This window comes from Ammospiza nelsoni, chromosome 3, assembly GCF_027579445.1.
Source record: "Ammospiza nelsoni isolate bAmmNel1 chromosome 3, bAmmNel1.pri, whole genome shotgun sequence".
NCBI lineage: Eukaryota > Metazoa > Chordata > Aves > Passeriformes > Passerellidae > Ammospiza > Ammospiza nelsoni.
Window position 1 is genome coordinate 93,937,959 of NC_080635.1, and position 19,755 is coordinate 93,957,713.

General features: G+C 35.6%; 1 protein-coding gene across 1 annotated transcript in view; it reads left to right on the forward strand.

Moving 5' to 3' along the window:
• PHIP (pleckstrin homology domain interacting protein) overlaps positions 1-19,755 on the forward strand; it is a 108,068-nt gene that overhangs the window by 48,410 nt on the left and 39,903 nt on the right. The window contains exons 16-20 of the mRNA XM_059467443.1: positions 7,329-7,457; positions 12,465-12,690; positions 15,576-15,713; positions 16,746-16,929; positions 17,582-17,705. Coding sequence (XP_059323426.1) covers positions 7,329-7,457; positions 12,465-12,690; positions 15,576-15,713; positions 16,746-16,929; positions 17,582-17,705 — 801 coding nt within the window. The remainder of the gene's footprint in view (positions 1-7,328; positions 7,458-12,464; positions 12,691-15,575; positions 15,714-16,745; positions 16,930-17,581; positions 17,706-19,755) is intronic.

Genomic DNA, 19,755 nt, shown 5'->3' on the forward strand with positions numbered 1-19,755 from the left:
ATGGTGCAGGGCCACTCCTTAAAACCTGATTTTCTTTTAGTTTTGCTGTAGTAGCTTTCATTTGACTGCATTCAAGCCTCTTATACAGTGAAGAGTGCTTTCCTATGATTGAGAGAATATACTCACAAACTTATTTTTAGATATCTTGATTTTCTGGCGAATCTTGAAGTTAAGACCCAAGCTCTTACGACTTTGCTATAGTAAAGAAAAAACCCTGACTTGTATTGGTCCTTAGTTTTCTTTTTCAGGTTGCTTCTTTATTGAGAAGCCTTGGGCTGAAGAAACAAAAAGTGGATATGATAAGGTTGTTTGGAAGTTGATCTCTGAAATTCCTTTATTTCATTTGATTGCCTTTGAAAACAATTGGAGCAGTAGAATCAGCAAGCAGATACTAACCTGCCTTGTAAGGTTATGCTTATCTGGTTATGTGAAGATTATGGTTGTATCTCTCTAAATGCTGCTTTTATTTAAAATGATGTAGTAGTGAAACAGATTATACTTAGATATGCTGGCATAAAATCAGGAAATGGGGTGATACATAATTTAAAAAGCAATAATTGTATTTAAAACATTAAACTTGTTTTTGAAACTGAAAATGCATATTGCCATGCATCCAGTGAGAAAACTTTGAAGCAAGTGAGTATATTCATGCTAATTTTGTTTTACATTCACTATGTGAGGTTACCATGGTGAATATATGCCTTTTCATAGACAGATACAAGTAAATGTGTGTAAATGGAGATAAATTTTTAGTATTATTTATATATTATGTATTAAAAAAAACCCAACCAAAACACACAAACTCAAAAAACCCTCAACCCTAAAATCATCTCACACAATGGTGTTAAGGTTGAAAGTTATGGCTACACAGAAATTAAGGAATAAGATGGCTGAAGATGATGTCCAAGTGTTTTGTCCCCAAGTCTGTAGCAAACTGATTGTCTAATGTAAAGTTGTCTGGTGCTATTCCTGGTTCCATGCGTTTCTTTCCAAATCCTTAATTACTTTTCTAGGATGTGTGGTAGTTGCATTGCATGATTCTTTTTTAAGCTTATACATTTTCTCCAACTTTTAAACAATGTATCTTTTGAAAAATTTTAATAGAAACACTTTCTTAGCTTTTGAGAGCTTTGGATATGTATTATATTTATTTGGGGTTATTAGCAGAAGCAGTAACAGAAGTCATCATGTACAGAACTTGGCCATAAAAAGGTCAAGTTGAAGCAGCTGCAAGAATTTTCCTGATTTCTACAATGGAAATTGTGGAGGGTGTAATTTTGATCCTATTAATAGATGGTCTGTAGTACAGTTGAAGAATCAGACTGTCTGGATGCAGTAATGTGTTGGTTGTCTACTTGCTCAGTCTCTCTGCCCTCTTTACACATTTTATATTTTTTATATAAATCAGTCTAAAATATTAGAAAACCCGTGGAGGTTGTAGTAGGAATGTATTTCTAGTTTTTGTGAATTTGGGCACACACATTTCCTGTTAATGACTGTTTTAATGTTTTAGTGCAGTTTAATCCTTGTTTTGTTTAGAATTTACTGTCAGTGTTATGGCATTAACTGATTCAGGTTAAAAGAGTTTCTTCCTGCAAGTTGTCAATCAAGCAGAGACCACTGAGTTGCAATTGGATTTTTCTGTGCTCTTGCTCCTTCAGAGAGCTGGTTGTTAACTGTCCTTTATTTTTAGCTTTAAGTGGACACTTCATTGCAGGCAGTTCCTATGCTATGGCTACTTATGTCTGTGTACCTTAATGTTTTTCCTGCCCCATCTTCTGAAGTCTGATCTTCCACTCATCTGTGTGATGTGGTTTCTTATTTTCTAATTCTACTTCTACTTTCAATGCGAACTGGCAAACTCTAAAGCCATGATAGCATTATCATATCACTTACAATAATATTGTTTTCTTTCCTTTAAACCTATCAGGCCTTTCTAGGTCTTTGTTAGCAGCTACTTCATTAGTTTTAGGCTGAATGATCTACCAAAAGATTGGAAGTCCTTGTCTAAAGAACAGTGTGAAAGATCAGGTTCCATTTAGAACACCTCAGCAGAATGCTCTGTGTGTGGATTTTCTGTCACACAAGGTGATTTTTTTTGACTAATGTCTGAAAGACATGACTTTTGCTTATATGAACAATGTAACTTCCAGTGGGAACTAGAGATGTGAAAACAATATTTCTTGTGTTATGGCTTTCATAAAGGCTTTCACTTTCAGTGGAATTATGTAGCATTGTATTTTTAGATCAGGTTTTGTAGTTATGTGAAATACAGAATGACCTAAGTAAGGTTATGGATGCGTTATTTTGAATCAGTTTGTCTATAGTCCTTCTGTAATGGTTTGAAATTTTTGAGAGGTTCCACCTTTGAATAGCACATAAGAACTCATCCTGAGAAACCAACTCAGGGGAATAAAACCAGCATAATGCTCTAGCAGTTCAAATAGAAGAAGCCAGTACTGTTTGCAGGACGTATAGTAAGAAAAATATTTCACAATAACAAAAAAAAGCTGTAAATAATTTAAATACATACATACATATATATGTATATATATATATATAGCCTTTATATAACTTCAGGCATCCACAGGGTGGGTGACCTATCAGACCTTTTCACTGATAGATTTATTTTTTAATACACATGCAGCATTCCTGAATAAATAACTGACCTGGCTAGTAGGAGAATAGAAACATTTTTAGTAAATATGTTGCTCTGAATTTAATTATTCCTTGTCTTCTTCCTACCATTTTATCTCTTGTTACTGCTCTGGGAGCAGTGTAGAAGATCTGCTGTTTTGTTGTTTTTTTTTTTTTTAATTTTTCTAAACTGGCTTAAAAAGTCAGTCTGCTTTCCACTCCTCCAAATGAGTTGCAACCTCCTTTAACTTTGCAGAAAGTCTGTAGATAATTTTTGGCTTATGGGGAGCATGTTGTGACTGAAAATTTTTCTTTAAAGCAAAGGAGAGCACAAACCTACAAAGGAAGTTCCAAATACTTGGAAGCTGGTTTGACTTGAGCAGTTATGATGTGGTTTCATCACTTATAAAAGATTTTAATAATAATTAGTGCTGCTTTCTTTGCTAGTTTCAGAAATTTGTTCTAGCATACCATTGTTTTTGTTAGAATCTGAATTTCAATTTTCAAGTTTGGATGTTGCTTGTAACTTATATTCATTTGTTCCTATGCATATAAGTAGAGAAGTTCTCATCCTCTTTAAGGTCTTAGTATTGTAGTTCTCTTCCTGCTGAATGTGTTTTAGTACAGTCATACAAAATAGTCCTCTCTCCTTAGTGATCTTATAAAGAATCTGAGCTCTTAGATTTTGTGTTATCATGATGAGTGACTCTGCAGCTGTTCCTCTTAGAATTTATTCATCTTGAACATGGGAAGGAAAAAATGTCTACTGCTTTGGAAGATTTTGTTCTTAGCATTCTCTATTTGTCTAGAACATATGCACTTTCTTTTCTGGATGAACTTCTGGTCTGGTTTAGAATTGCAGTTTTCATTTTGTTGCTGCGTCATACGTAATGTATTGCAAAGAATACAGTGATCTTTTTCCCTGTATTTCCAACTTATTGCCTCAGCTCCTTAACATGAAGGATGGATTCTACCTCAGGCTAGTAGAGGTTTTAGTTCACTGATTTTTATTTGTTTTTTTAAACTGTGCTGGTGACTAGTAGTGGAAGATTTTATAGAAATGTGTAGTGTTATTTTATGTAGACTGAGTTTCATTATAAATGTGCTAGTAAGTTATTTCTAATAATCTTATTAGGTTCATGCTCTTTAGCATTTTGTCCTGTTGGCTTTTCATTGCTTCAATTGATATCATTTATGCGGTCCCAAATTTGTTCTCAGTGGATGATTCGCTAATGTTCATTTCATCAAAGGGCTCTTATTTTTTATTTAGTCAATAACAGAAAGGCCTGACTTGAGAAACTTTAGTAATAACATCCTTTTAGCTCTGCATGTCTTTCTGGAATCAGTAACTGTTAACCTTTCTTTATAAAGTTTGCCTACTCTGCATTTCTCCTACTAATCACAATCATTTTAATCAAGTTTAAGTATCATGCCTTTGAAATCTAGCTAGGTTGAATGAGTTATATTTTCTTGGCATTAAAAAATTAGTTATTTTTCTGAAGAAAGTCTCCTAAATTTCTCTGGTACTCTCTATTAATTTTTCATCTTATTTGAATTTTTAACTTTTCCTTCCATGTCTTATACTCTTCTTGAAAAGTACAGTTTAGCTATCTCATACTGTCTATTGATAACAGGTCAAAAAGGCTTATTACTGAGCTTGCTATGTAAGTGTTATTATTCTGTTTTCACACAACAAATAATTTTTAGGCATTTAAGACATTACTTTGTGTACAAGCTTGACAGCTCTGTTCTCCCTGGTTTGGGGCAAAAAATAAGCTTTCCTCAAAACTGAGAGGAAAAGTCTTCCCTTTTTCATTCTCTCATTTCATTATCTTTCCTCCCTTCTGGATATACCAATGTCCACATGTTTTCTTGCTAGTGAAAATATGAGCAAACTGGACTCTTCATTCTTGGAACTAAAACTAAAAATAATCTTTACTTAATCCTCATTGTATAGCATCACTGGTTCCTCCCTGTTTAGCTGAAAAATCCTTGCTAACTGCTTTGCTACCAGGAGTGTCTTGTTCACTTTTCACAGCCTTTTGTTGTGACACAGCCTTTGTTGAAGCACTGGAACACGATGTAAATGAAACTGGGGGCTCCCCATCCCTGTCAGTGTTCAAGGCCAGATTGGATGGAGCTCTGAGCAGCCTGGGCTAGAAGCTATCCCTGCCCATGGCAGGGGTTGGAACTATGTGATCTTAAGGGTCTTTTCCAACTCACATAATTCTGTGATTCTATGACAGCTCTTAATTAACCAGTGCTTTTTCTGCACTCCTGAGCAGTCTCTTCCCTTCACAATTGATATCCTTTCATGCAGCATGGGAAGATTCAAGACACAATAAACACTCTAAATCTTCTTGGGATACAGTCTTTACGTAGTTCTTGCATCTTTGATTTAAAAGAGATGGACAGGGGAAGGCAACTTCCTTCTTGCTGAAATTCTTTATCTAGCCTGCTGAAGTAACAGCTTCACTGATTTACTACAGCTTCCCTTTTTGTAACTTAATGTTTAGTTTCCATTTCAAATGACTATATTAGCTTTATTATGGAAAAAAATGTATTGGAAGTTGTCACTTATTAATCCTGAAATAGTTTTATTGAAAAGAAAATTCTACTTGGTAGAATTTGGTTTCCTGGTCACTCTGGTTGACTTTGTTCTTTAATTTAGAATAGTAATTATATCTTGGAAGGTTATCCTCAATGGTAGTTTTTGTTCCTATAAGAATCTTTATTTCCAAGTATTTGTACTTCAGACTTGAAGATTTGTGCTGAAAGGTCTTAGAGTTGCCCTTTTTAAAACCAAATTCTAGGCACGTTTAGATTAAAACTATTTGCACTGCATTTGTCCCCGAATAGTAGAACACTATTCTTTGCATAAGAAGGGAATATTTTCTGATTAACACTCTAATTTCCAGAGGTTTCTTGAAAATGGTCTATCCAAACCATTTCTTGATGGAAAGGATTAAAAACCCCATCATCTTATTAGTTGGATTTTTTTTTCCTTCTGTTTATAATTTTTCCCCTCACCCTGGTTAGCAAATAGTTCTTCTCACAACATGTATTGTTTTCCTTGCAAAACAAAAGGTAGAAAAAACTTAGGCTGAACCATGAAATTCTATTTATGAAGGACTTCAACATTAGGAAGCTTGATACTCATGTTTCCTTTGTTGGAGGAAGGGTAAGGGAACAGAAATCTCTACATATAAAATTTCTTTTCCAATTTTCAACTGTGTTTCTACAAAGCTTATTATTGTGGTGAAATTCTGTCTGCTTTCCACCTGCTTTCCCAGACTGTCTCCCTTTAATACAGTGAGCTTTCTATATGCAAAAAGCAGCACAAAGTTGTAACTTTGCTGTGGTAGTTGGATCTCGCTTAGACTAAATTAATTCTGCATTCCTGACTGCTGTGATGTTAGTGTCACTTGCTTGAAGTTCTGTTTTTATTTTCCATCCCTTTCTGTGAGATACTTCTGTTCATTTCTTCTGGAATAATGGGCAAAATAGAACATAAGACTTGCGTTGGTTTATGTTCCTCTTTCGCTAGTCCAGAAACTCATTTGACTTTTAGGGAAATTGCCTGTAGTGAGAAAGACCTGAAAGCAATAGATGTAGCAGCCTCTCTCACTGGGGGGATGTGCAGGGGCGTGGATGTGTTGTAAGACTGTGGGGAAAAGATTTAGAATTCTTGCCTTTGTCTCAGCCTGTAAGAGAGTAAAAACAGTACATATCTCACAGGATTTTTGAGGCTTTGTTAACTTTTTAAAATAATGCTGATGGCCTCTGGAAGGTGCTGCAGAAGTGCACAGAGTTACTGTCTGAAGGCTGAATATCATTGTTTTTTGTTTTGTTTTGTTTTTTCCCCCCTTTCCTGGCAATATATAGGCATGCCACAGTTAGGGAAAGAATTTTGTTTGGTGTCTATTTAAAGAAAATGCAAAAGTGCTTTGCTGGGGAGAATAGAAAGGGGCTTTCTGAAGAGGTGCTGAAGACATGAAAATTCAGAGTGGTGATTGGTCACCTCTGCTTGATTGACAGGTTGCAGGGAAAAACAAAAACCCATTTGTTCTGGCTTAATGGAACTGGAAAACAGAAAATGAGTATCAGGTAAAAATTCCTTTTTTAAAATCTTTGCAGTTCTCCTATAAAAGGTGGAGTTTTTACGCAAATTTACTCTTCCCCACTCCAATAAATTAGGAGTAGGAATTACAGAAGCAGGTAGTTGCTAAGCTGTGTAATGTGGGTTGTCTATGTCAGTGCGTTTGCCAGGGGGCAGGTGTTGTGGAACACCCCGCAGCAGCCACTGCTACTGGGGTAGCTTAGCAAGAAGGCAGAGGATGGAAAGGGTGTAGTGACTAAGCCCTGAACTGGGCCCAGCTCTCTGGGTAGGCTCATTAGCAGGACGTTCAAGGGGAAGCTTTTATTTTCACTTCCTATACTGTGCCTGCTTTGTGGATAAAGTCTGTCAGTTTCTACTGCTATCAATTTGGAATCTTTCATGAGCATTATTACAAAATTCACTGAAAAGTGAATAGCTAAAAAAGTAAGCTTTGTTTTAAAGAAACTTCCATCTAGCAGTATACTGTCATACAAATTTTATAATAAATTTCAGTATCAGCACCACAGTTTTGAGAATCATAATTGAAAATTATTAATTTCTGTTAATTATTTTGTATGTTGATGTATTTCAGATTGAAGGACAAGGACATGGTGCAGTTTTCGACTGCAAGTGCTCTCCTGATGGACAGCATTTTGCATGTACTGATTCTCATGGTCACCTTCTGATTTTTGGCTTTGGTTCCAGTAGCAAATATGACAAGGTACAGTGCAAAATGTAAACCAAAATGTTTGTCTGTGTTGAATGCATTTGTGCAAACTTCTTCAGAGCTTCATTTCAAGAGGGCATGTCTTTTGAGCTATTAATTTGGGATGTTGTTGACAATGAGATTTCTTTCACTGTCTTTTTTTTTAATTATAGAAACATTTTGTTAAGCTACTGTTTACATGAAAAGTATAGCAATAATAATAATAATAATGATAATTTAAAACCAGAATTCAAAATTAACCAGTCACTGTCTACTCTCAAGTGACAAACTTACAAATATCTACTAATGGATCAACATGGATAATGGGAATAAGCTATAGTGGAACTGATAATAGTTACACATTCTACTTGAATTTTTGTTTTTTACTTCCTAACTAAGCCCAAAAAGTGAATGTGTAATAGAATTAGTTCCTACTATCTGTATTTAAATATTGCATAACTTATGAGAGAATTATTTACAAAAAACGTGCTATGTTTTAGTGATGCAATTTTATGTCTGCTAATGAAATACCATCATGGATACCTTTGTGCTTGCACAGCAGTATTCCACCATTAGTGTGATTTAAATATTATATCTTTTTTCTAATGTCTATTATCTAACGTCTATTCTAGTAGTCTACATTGTGTATTCTGAGTGTGGGTGTCTTGCCACAGACCCTCATGACTGTAAAGATATGTGGTGTTGTTTATTTTCCTTTGTTGGAGGAACGTGCTTTGGGAACCATACAGGTTTGGAGTGTCCACAGGTTCTTGGTTCTTCATTTACCACCCAGGAAAGAAATGAGGTGTGTCTCTTCTCCCTTTTCCTAGGACTTAAGTAGACCTATCTGCTCCATTTTCATCTCTGCTTCTGGCAGCTGACACTTGAATGCTGTTGGTGAGGTGCTGTTTTTTGGATCTTGCCTCCTGCTTTGGATCTTTGGGCTCAGGCAGGTTTTGAAAGCATTTTGGTGAACAGCAGTACAGAGGGACCTGAGGAGGGAGTGCAAAAGGAATTTAAATCTTTATCTTGTAAGCTACTGGATTTCTTTCTGTAGACTTGCAGGAGGATTTGCATTTGGAGATTTATTTTTTCTCCTTGTTTCTCAACTATGATTTGAATTCCTCACTACTAAGCTGCTGTTGCTATCCCTCAGTTATTACTATCTGTGCACTTCCCCTTCCATTCCAAATAAAACAAATAAGTAGAGACATCACAAGCAAGGAAAATCAGGATGATCAGATAGTTTTCTTTGTGTTTCAGGATTCTTACTGTTCTAGACTTTAAAGCCTGTTGTAATAGGAACATTTTTCTTACCATATCTATGGATTGTTTCAGGTTTCTTTTTCTCTCCAACTGTTTTGGGAGAATTTAGATCTCTGCTACTTTGAAATGCTGGATGTTAAATTGAAACTGTGAGTCTTTTGGTCTTTGCTAGGTTAGACCAAAATTTTCCTTTATGCTGCTATTTGAGAATTTACCTGTGAAAGATTAAATGTGTTTGTAGAATGAATGCAGTTGCTTTTCCTTGCTTGAATTCTACAGACTCTTGGCTCTCTTGGGGTTTTTGCTGCAGCCCCTGAGAAAAGATTGTTTTAAACTTTTCACTTATTGAATGATTTAAAATAATCCTCTACCTGGTTGCTGTGCCAATGTTACTCTTGGCATGCTTCATCATAGCAGAAATGGGACCAAATAGGACTTATTTGTTACCACTTTAATCTCAGTCTTCCACTCACAGAAAACTCAGCTTGGAAGTGTCTGGTGTCTTCCATGTGTGGTTTCATCACCTCTGTTTTTGTCTGACCTGATTTATGGGAAAATGTTACTACAGGTAGGTAGGTGCTGGAGATGGTGAGGTTTTTTTGTCTTTCTCCCCTCAGATACTGGGGAGGGTTTCAGACATTTTGTCAGACTATGATCTGGTAGGATATGCTTTTTTTGGTCTTTAAAGTGTTTCCCATCTCTCTGGGGAAATTAATTTTATGGAAGAAAGAAGCGTGGCAACCTGTCCTGTATTCCTGCATTTTGGAATTGACAGTGATTATAGCTGAGATGGTGCTAATTCTACTGAGAGAACAAGCTCTTATTTTTCTACATCTTTGTTTTTTCATGTTATGTTCAGATAGTATCTACATTTCCTGGTTGACTGGAACCAATGCCTAGGCTTTCCTTCTCCTGTGGTGTGATCTTGGCCACAATGAAGGGGAATAGGGTGGGGTGTTGGTTTTTGTTTGGGGTTTTTTGGGTTTTTTTTTTGGATGATATATACTTTTGTGAAGTAATTCTTTTGTGGGGGAAAATAAAAAGAATACATGTGCTGCTTGTCTTGGATTGCTTGAGCCAGTCTCAGCTGAAATATGAGTGTGTCTTCACCAGAGTTGAGCCAAGTTCACTGTCAGCAGGGCATGTGCACTTCAGAAGTTCTTGATTAGGTGGAAACTTGTCCAGGAGTGACTAGGAGTTCTAGAGTGTAAGATACTATTCTGTTGATTTTAAATCATAGAATATTCTGAATTGGAAGGGACCCACTAGGATCAAGACCAACTCCTAGCTCTGCACAAAGCACATCATGTGCCTGAGTGCATTGTCCAAATGCTTTTTGAACTCTGGCAGGCTTGGTGCCATGGCCACTTTCCTGGGGAACCTGATCTCTGAGCTTTCTAAGGCATTTGTTCCTGCAGACTGCCCAAACCACAGTATTTAGCTGCAAGTTGACAGTTCCTGTACGGTGGATTGGTGCAGTACTGGGGAAAACCTCTTTGTGTAACTGTGCCCATTTTTAGAAGCTGAGCATTCTGAATGTGTGATTGGAGGAGAATCTATCTATAGAGCTCAGAGCTTGTGGAAAGCTTTTGTGCTCGTTCCCAAGCTGGGTTTGTGAAGTCATATGAAAAGAAGACTCTCATGCAAATGGTGATGTGATATCATCTTACTGTCATAGATTAGATCTCTGAGAGTACATAAACAAATAAGTCTCATTGTTAATACTTCTGGCTGGTTTTCTGATGGAATGTCTAATTCTTCCTATTTTTCTCAGGATAAGACATTTTCCTGGATTCCAGTAGGGATATTCTACCTGAGAGTTGTTCTGAGCCTGTGTTCTCCAAGAAATGCCACATTATCTTATGGAGTAGAGAATGGTTCTTTAGTCTCCCTATTAACTTGATTGCCATATAGTGTGCACAGAAGTGTAATTGCAACAAAGTCCCTTGTGTTCTTGTACCAGGTCTTCCCTTTGCTCACAAAACTTGGGATGCACACTACACTGTACAGCCAAGACACAACATCATAAAACTCACAGGTTGTATGACCTTGCCATTTAAAACTCTTTGTTTCTCAGTGTGGGAAGTACTTAGTAGGAAGACTTATACTAGGTGTACGTAATGCATATTGTATTATGATTTTCACAGGCATTGTGAATGCTCCTAGGGGACCTCTGTCTATATCATATTGAGCTATTGTGAGATGAAGAAACAAAGGTGTTCATCAGGCCTTGATTCTGTCAGTCAGACACATGAAAGCACTTTTATCTTTCTCATTCAGCCTCTGTTAACAAAGAATCTGGCAGCAAGATTTCATCCAGTCAACTTTTTTACTGTAGTGGGATATCACCTTGTCCACATGTATTTTGTAATAGTAGTCTTTTAAATCTCTGAAATGAATTATTTTCCATTGATCTTTCTTTGTATCTTTCAAATTTCTTCTTGTTATTTTTCTGAGATTTTGTGAGGTCTAGAGCCCATGATATCTCTGATTTGTTCCAGTTCTTTTTTTAAAATCCATATCATATGGATGCACTTTCTGATGTTGTAATTGACAAATGTTTGTTGCCACCTTTGTTCCTGGTCTTCTTGCTTCCAGGGTGGGAGACATTTATCATTGAGAGACCAGACCTCTGAGTAGCTGCTATGATCTCTGCCTTACTGATTTCTACTTAACAAATTACTGGAAACCATGTTATGGATTGGTCATGGTAGAGCATACTCTCCAGAAATTAGAGGATGTTCTGTGACGACTTGGGCATTCCTCTCTCCATGCTCCAAAGACAAGATTTTTTTGAGATCTCTATGCATTGAGGCAATCATTTAATTGTTTTCATGCTGCGCTGGAAATCTTAATTTGTGTGAATGATGATTTTATGATTTGATTTTCATTTGTTCATTTAGTTCAACTGAATACATGAGCCGCTACAAATTTTGCTTGCCAGTAGGTGGTCCTGGGATGTGTAATATATGCATCAACTTCTCTCCTCTTCACTTTTTCTTTTCTCCTTTTACTTCAATATCTTTCTTATTGTTCAATACTGAGATACCTGTGCCAGTGAGGCCATCTTTTTATATTTATTTGGACAAAAATATTCTTCAGTCCTGAGGGTCTGTGGAAAGTCGTCTATAATAAATTAGGAGCAGATGGACAGAAATAAAAGAGAAAACTTCAGTTTTTATTTTGAAGAAATAAAGTGAGAAATTCAATTTTTAGTTTGGCTTTATTTTATCAACTGAAACTTTTTCTGATATCTAGCATTATAGTAAGGATATATATATATTTTGTTGATGTTAAAATATTTGGCAATGCCCTCATGCAATAAATATTTTTCCTAGTCTTCTGCCTGCACCATATCTCATAAGTCTGTGACACCATTTTTTATTATCAGAAAATTTATTCATATATTCAGACTGTAGAAGAAAATTTATTAACTAATACATTAATGCTGTATTTGCTCAGATGTCTTCTAGTAATTAAATATTACCCCATTCCCCTATTATTTAAATGCTTCCCACCCTCAAACATGTGGATTATTCCCTTTGCAGTGTTATATAGAAAAGAGTACTTTGAAACAAAATAATAATGGAGTCATTAAATTTTCCCCTTTAAACTCAAATAAACACATCAGCTTATAGCCCTGTTTCTTACAATACTGACCATGAATACCACTGTTAAAAATACTTTTGGCAGTTCTCTTCTGTATGCTTTTGTAATAGGTTCTTTAAAAAAATTACAAAATGACTTTGTTTACAGATAGCAGATCAGATGTTCTTTCATAGTGATTATCGGCCCCTTATCCGTGATGCCAACAACTTTGTCCTGGATGAACAGACACAGCAGGCTCCACACCTTATGCCTCCCCCATTTTTGGTTGATGTGGATGGCAACCCTCATCCTGCAAGGTATCAAAGACTAGTTCCTGGTCGTGAGAACTGCAGAGAGGAACAGCTTATTCCTCAGATGGGAGTGACATCTTCAGGTATGGAAAATTTGACTTCACTGACCAGTAGTCTATCTAGTTACCTTCAGTTGTTCTACACTTTCACTTTGTCCTTTTTCTTCATTTATGGGCATAGTAGTTCATGCAGTGTGGAAGAATTGCAATGCCTTTGGCACTGGTTGCTTGTGACAATTTCATTTACAGCATTGTTAGCAACCAAGTTGGCACTTGTTGATGCTACAACACCAGTTAGCTTGGAGTTTGTTTCTTTACTGGAGCAATGTATAATGTTGTGTGAGCTCTCAGTTATCTCGTTGGGATAAGATTTCCTTTAGAAAACCTAGGAAACAGACTGATCTTCCACAGATCAGTTAGAAAAGGTAACACTTACAAGAACATCTCTTAAGCTTCAGTGATATGGTTAAAGAACTGAAGACTTGAAAAAGATACAAAATGTAGGAAGTTCCTTGTAAGTTTTATTCTCATGCACATGACGTGAGAAGAACATGCATATGTTGGGCCAATGGTTGGCTGTTGGAAACTGCCTAAAGGTGTTTCATGTGGGTAGGGATAGAAAAATAATGCCTACTTATATGTTACAAATTTGATATTAGTATGAATAAGCAAACTGGTGACTGGTGAAAGTAGCTTTAAATGTTTTCAAAATAAGCATTGTTAACTATTTGGATATTCTTGAAAATACATGAAAACTGACTGTTCCTATAAATTTTTATAGTTTATATGTTCACGATGCTTAAACCCATGGTGTGTCAGACATTCCAGGAAGGGTAACTGAGAGTGTTTTTACCAAAAATCTCTTTATCCTTATTTGTAGTTCTCAAGATTACAGGGCAGTGAATATTTAAGCATTTTTAGGGGAGGATTTCCATATTTCCTCCAAAATTACAAGAAGAAATGTTACTTGAAAAGCAACTGTAAGAAGGAAAATATGCTTCCTAGTGGATGTAAATTTTTAGTTAGTGACTTATGAAACAAAATTTGCTTTTTAGGGAAGGATCTGACTTTATTTCATTGTTACAGCTAAAGTGTGAATCCATTGCATCGTGAAATTCTCCAAATTTCAAAATGTGCTGGGCACATTCTTCAATGTATCTAGAAACAAGTTAGACTCTACACACAGACCCAACAAAACTAAATTTAGTGGTCTGTCTGCAGGACACATGAATGCCTATAGGAAAATGATGTCCATAGCATTTTGTTTAGTATCAGAGAGCCATCCATCAGCTTGGCAGGTGATGGACAGACACAAGACATTTTTCTACCTTTTTACAATATAGCAACAATGCAGTTGTATGCAGGCCTAAACAACATTTATATAGTTTATATGTTCCCTTCCACTAAGAAAGTTCCTTTTCTTTCTGAAGCTTTGTTGTGGGGTTTGATGCATCTCACTCAGAGCACTGACCATTTATTTCTTGTTAAGTTTTCTGTAAGGATTTCTAAGAGTAGGGGGAATTCAGATAGTCATACTTGATTTACTGCCTTGATGAACATGACGCTCCTTTAAATCAGATGTTTTGAAAACATCAAGTATACACCAGTGTCTTCATTATTTCATTTAAAAAGAAACCACTTGCTGTTTCTTGCTAAGGCATTGTCTCACAGGCTAGATACATAGAGACATTAATTTTGTTTAGATAGCAGTTTCCTTATTTAAGATCATTCTTGGGTTATTAGTATTATTTTCCATTGTTCTCAGTAGTCAGTATGTCTGCTAATGAGATTGGCAAATTAATGTCTCACTTACCTGACTCAGAAAACATCCAACTGTAGTTATATCAGAGCTTTTTCTATTATTCCAAGGTTCTGCTGCTTTAGGGAAGTTGACTTCAGTAACCTTTAAAGCCTGAGAGCACTACCTTAAGTATGGTTTTTTCTGCATACTGTTAAGAGATAATAGCTTCTGTTCAGCCACATAATCAAAGCTCGTCATTTCATAGCACAATTACTGTAATATCTAGCCTTTGATCTTGCAAAGTACAGTTTGTAATGTGATATTTCTTTGGAATCATACTGGAAAAATAATTTCTATATCTTGTTTCTTTGAACACTGTTATTCCTCATTACAAAGTTTTGCAAGTTCTGCTTCTCTTGACTAGAGCTTCCCACCATTCCGCTCCACTCTCTCACTATTCTGTGTGGAGATGTCTGACTTCTTTTTGAATCAGTACTGTAACCCTTGTCTTTTTCTTTATACCTCTCTAACTTTTTTGTGATCATTGTAAGTATGAAAACAGGTTTTGTGTTGTTCATGCTTATGTGCTGTGTATTTTGCTTGCTGCTCAGAAACAGTATTATCACCTTGTAATCACTTCTTTAGAACTGTTTCCCATCCTCCAGTCACAAGACCTATCCCAAAGGAGGTTTCTTGACTGCTTTACATACCAAAGAAAATTACCATTACTTGATCTGTGCAGTCATTATGTCCATGTGGAGCTTAATTAAACATTTTTACTGCTTCATTGTCTACAGTATAGATAATTATTTTCTAATTCAGTTAGACCTTCTTGATGTGGTTCTTTCATTGAAGCTTATAAAGTGTTTTTTAATGCATTTGAGGCAGGCTAATATTGCATTTGGACAATTTGCATTGACTGAGCTGACAAACAACAGTTGTATTAAGCTTCTGTGGCTTGCTGGCACTTGATCAAATTTAACGTTTTATTAGAAGTGAAGTGTGGTCATCTTGACCCTGCTTCAGAAAATATAATGCTCTCAAATATTTTAAGAAAAGAAGTTGTCCTGTTTTAAGAAATGGCTGTTAGAAAAATAAGCATTAGCTTGTAGCTAGATGTGATAATTTTCTGACCTTGTTTCAAAGCTAAAACTTAGATGAGCTGTCTGTAACATTAATTTCCTAGAAATTTACATTTGTATGTTGTTCTGTACATTTTACTTCACAGGATTGAATCAAGTTCTTAGTCAGCAAGCAAATCAAGAAATTAGTCCGTTGGACAGCATGATTCAAAGACTTCAGCAGGAGCAGGACCAGAGGCGTTCTGGGGAGGCAGGAACCAGCAGTACCAGCCGGATAAGCAGAGGTAGATCACTGGGGGATGGGTGTTGAGGCTGGGAGCTGGAAAACATAAATCCCTTTATATTAGTCATGATCTGTGCATTTTGTTTAACTGCTAGAAAGGAGGTATGCAGCTGTAGAAAACAGTACAGCTTTCCCATCTTTTTTTTTTTTTTTTGCCTTTTGCAAAATATTTGGCTTCTTAACATTACAGATTTATCTTTGTTATTGTCTCATCACGCAGGGAAGTGCAGCAGCTGTGTTCCCTTAGGAGTAACTACCCTACTGTTTAATCTGGCCACCTAGTTGTTTGAAATCTGTCTTCTTTCAAATTAGGATACAGGAGGAAGAAAAGTGGAAGGAAATACTTATTTCTCTGCAGAGTTGCTCTGTGTTTCAGTGTCTTGCACTAGAGGACACAGTAGTTTTCAACACTTTAAAAATTATGGTTAGCAATCCACTAGAGTAATCAGGATTAGCTTGTGAGTGTAAGGATATGGAAAAATGTTGATATTTTGCTACTGTGTAGGTGTTTGAAGGCTCTTGCATGTGTGTGTGGTTTTGTTTTGGGTTGGTTTAGTTATTTTTAACCTCTTGACCATTTCAGTTTTTTGTCTGTAAATTTTACAGCTTGATTCCTAATTTCCAGGGTTGAGGCTTCCTTTTTTTTGAAGGTAGAAGGCTGTTTAAGGAACACACTGATCCAGTGAGATAGCTGTTTTATAATACAGCTCTAGAGTGCAGTAGCAATAGTCAGCTTTGCATAAATGTTTTCAAAGGTATTTTTAAAGAAGCAAACATTTGCTTCACTTCAGATTGTTGGTACACCTGCTTCTTTTCAATGTGAATTTTTAAACAGGGTGCTGCAGCCCAGTAGCTGTTTGTGCTGTGTTGTGATGACTGTAGAAACTGCTGAAATACTTATATTCAGTTCATATGATTTCTTTTGAAGTAATAGATCAACTAAAGTAATTTTTTCCATTTCTTTCCAAGTCTTTCTTTTCTAATGCTTCCCTAAGAATTTCAGATCAAGAACTATTGCTTTTTGACTTTTTAGGATCTGTAAGCTCTACCTCAGAAGTACACTCCCCACCAAATATAGGGTTAAGGCGCAGTGGGCAAATTGAAGGTGTGCGTCAGATGCACAGCAATGCACCCAGAAGTGAAATCGCCACTGAGCGGGACCTGGTGGCTTGGAGCCGCAGGGTGGTAGTGCCTGAACTGTCTTCTGGTGTGGCCAGGTAAACACAGATGGAGAGTTTTACTGTGGTGAACTTCATTAAATGGAACGGTTTTGGAATTCTTATCGCCATTCACATTGTCATTTGTTTTCTATTTTGTCATCTCAAATTTCTTATAAAGTCAGTTTCAGTTTGAAATCACTTGTTGGTATATCGCTTGAAAAATCTTGTAATTCCAGAAGGATTAGGAATAAAACTTGTCCTTTTAATGAATGACAAAGTAATTGAAGTTGTCTAGGCAATGGAATCTAGTTGTTTCAATATCTTCTGACTTGTAGCATAAGATTATATCCTGTCATTATATAGTGTTTAATGGCTGGAATACTGACCTAAACTATTAGATGCCTGAGATGAATTTTGATTTCTGAACTGGAACTTCAATTTTTATCAGTAAATGATGAATACTTAAATCTGTAAATCAAAAAACCTACTTTCCATAGTTAAGCATAAGCTGCTTTAGTTTAATAAAATAAGATAAAAATCTTACTTTGTTTGAAAAAAGCTAATTTTAAAACCATATGCTAACTGTCAACAGGAGAACTGCTGCTCAAAGAATGGTGTAGATGTTGAATGTCTATTCCTTGGTTTGGAATAGATCCTCTTAGTTTTAGTAATGTCCTTTGAAGTTAACATCTCCGTTTTCTTTTTTCAGTAGGCAAGAAGAATGGAGGACAGCAAAGGGAGAAGAAGAAATAAGGGTGTATCGATCAGAAGAGAAAAGAAAACATGTAATGAGTCACATTCCAAGAGAAAACAAAATACCTACTTTCTCCAAGGTAAGTGGTCCACATGTACCTTATCACAGAATGAAGCATAAAATGTTCAGTAAGTTGGGTCGCATAAATTTGTATTCCTCTTCTCAGTTTTAAATTTACAGACCAGAGTATGGGAGTTTGTTTGCCTCCCCAGAACGAGGAAGCCTGTCTGTACTGATGTTTCAATATGTTCTTAATAATAAACAACATGGATTGCTTTCAGAAGTGGGGAGAAATCCCTCCAAATCTGGCGTTAGGGACGTGATTTGCTGTAGGGAGTCTGTCACTATTAATCAATACACCCCGCTGCTGTTGTCTACTGTTTGACATACTGTCCTGTGGAAAGGTTGTATTAAAACTCAAGTCACAGTTCTTAAGTTTAACAGATTTAATACATCTCCAAATAGATAATGGGGTATTTTTTCTCATAGTACCCTAAAAATCATATTTTGGGCTATTATGGGCTATATCTAAGGCATGCTTTTTGCTAGAGCTGGGAGTACATTTTCAGAAAAGATGAAAGCAGGATAGGTTAAGTAGAAGGACATAAGTTGTATTAAGAATTAGATTGTCATAAGCGACATGCTTTTTTAAAAATATGACTTGCAGAAAATTTCAATCTTGCATATTCTTGCGGGTTACAAAAATTGAAATATATATATTTTATGTTTACAGAAAGAATTTTAAGTCTTCTTTGTTTAAAATTAGTTTTATCTATTAATTGCACATGCTTATGTATGCTTTTCAGCTAAATAGCCAGCTATGTTTTTGTAATAAAGGAAGTAAATTTTAGCAATGGTAAAGAACTCATGCTTTGAGTTTCATAGTATGCTTAATATGGAGGAGACTCTTTTTGTCCTCAAACCGAAGCTTGTAAAAACAGCTTTCAGGAACACCTGCAAATTGTGGCAATTGTGAATGAAAACTAAAAATCATGAGATATAAGGTGGAAAAATAAATAAATGAAATTAAAAGAACAAGTATGCAAAAAACTACAGCTCTTAATTCATTAGAGTACCATACTTTATGCCTGTGAAGGAAGGAACTGAGATTGAAAACAATCTGAAAATAAATAAATTTCACATGCTTTGTAGTGATTCTGTAATTTTTAATAATAATGAATTAATTTCATATGTAATAGTGTAAATTTGAAATGAGCAAGTTTATATTTGATATTACATTTGAGTATTGTTTTGCTACATTTTTCATACCCAACCAAAGTAAATATTTCAAAAAAAGTGATGTGAACAGTCCTCTGCCCACAGTTCCCTAATAAGTTTAAATTTCTTTATTTAATTTATTTCTTACTTTTTCCTTCAATTTCTTTCTTGTATTAAAGTCTAAATGCATTGCTATCTTAAAAAATGATCCTGATGCACTCTTATCAGTTCTGCAGGCACCAACATTTTGTGTTTTCCCAAGATACACTGAAAGAAATTTATTCACTTTTGTCTCCAAACTTTTTGCCACATGACAGGACTCAGTGAAATACTAGGACATCAGAAGTCTTTAACTCCTATTTTTCTTTTGGGAATAATAACAAATGGGCCTGACAAATTCACATTTAACAAAATATTTTCCTGTCTTGAGGGAATGTATTTTGGTGCTGAATTATACAGTTTCTTTTAGTTTAATTTAACAGTTGCACTGCTTAAGGGTTTCTATTTTTTTCCTTGTCTTTTGCTGCAGCCTAGTCAAAAGATCCTTCCTGATAATGTGAATTCATACCAAATTACCATTAAATTTCTAATTGGGTTACAGTTTTCTTCTAAAAATCACTAGGACATAAAAGTTTAATAGAATTGGCTAGCTGGTCCAGCACTGTGGTTTTAGCAATTATTTTTATGATATATTTGCAATAAAGAAACTTAAAGCAAATTTTTTTTAAATCCTGTTTAAACATTTTTTTTAATGGTAAAAAATTTTTATAATGGTAGCACTGGATCTTTTGGGTCCCATATTTTTATTCCAGATATTTATGTCCTTGAAATCCTTCAGAGCAACTGCTACTTAGGAATAACTTTCTTCAGTTTCATATATTTACACATGGGGGTTTCTGTGACTGGATTCT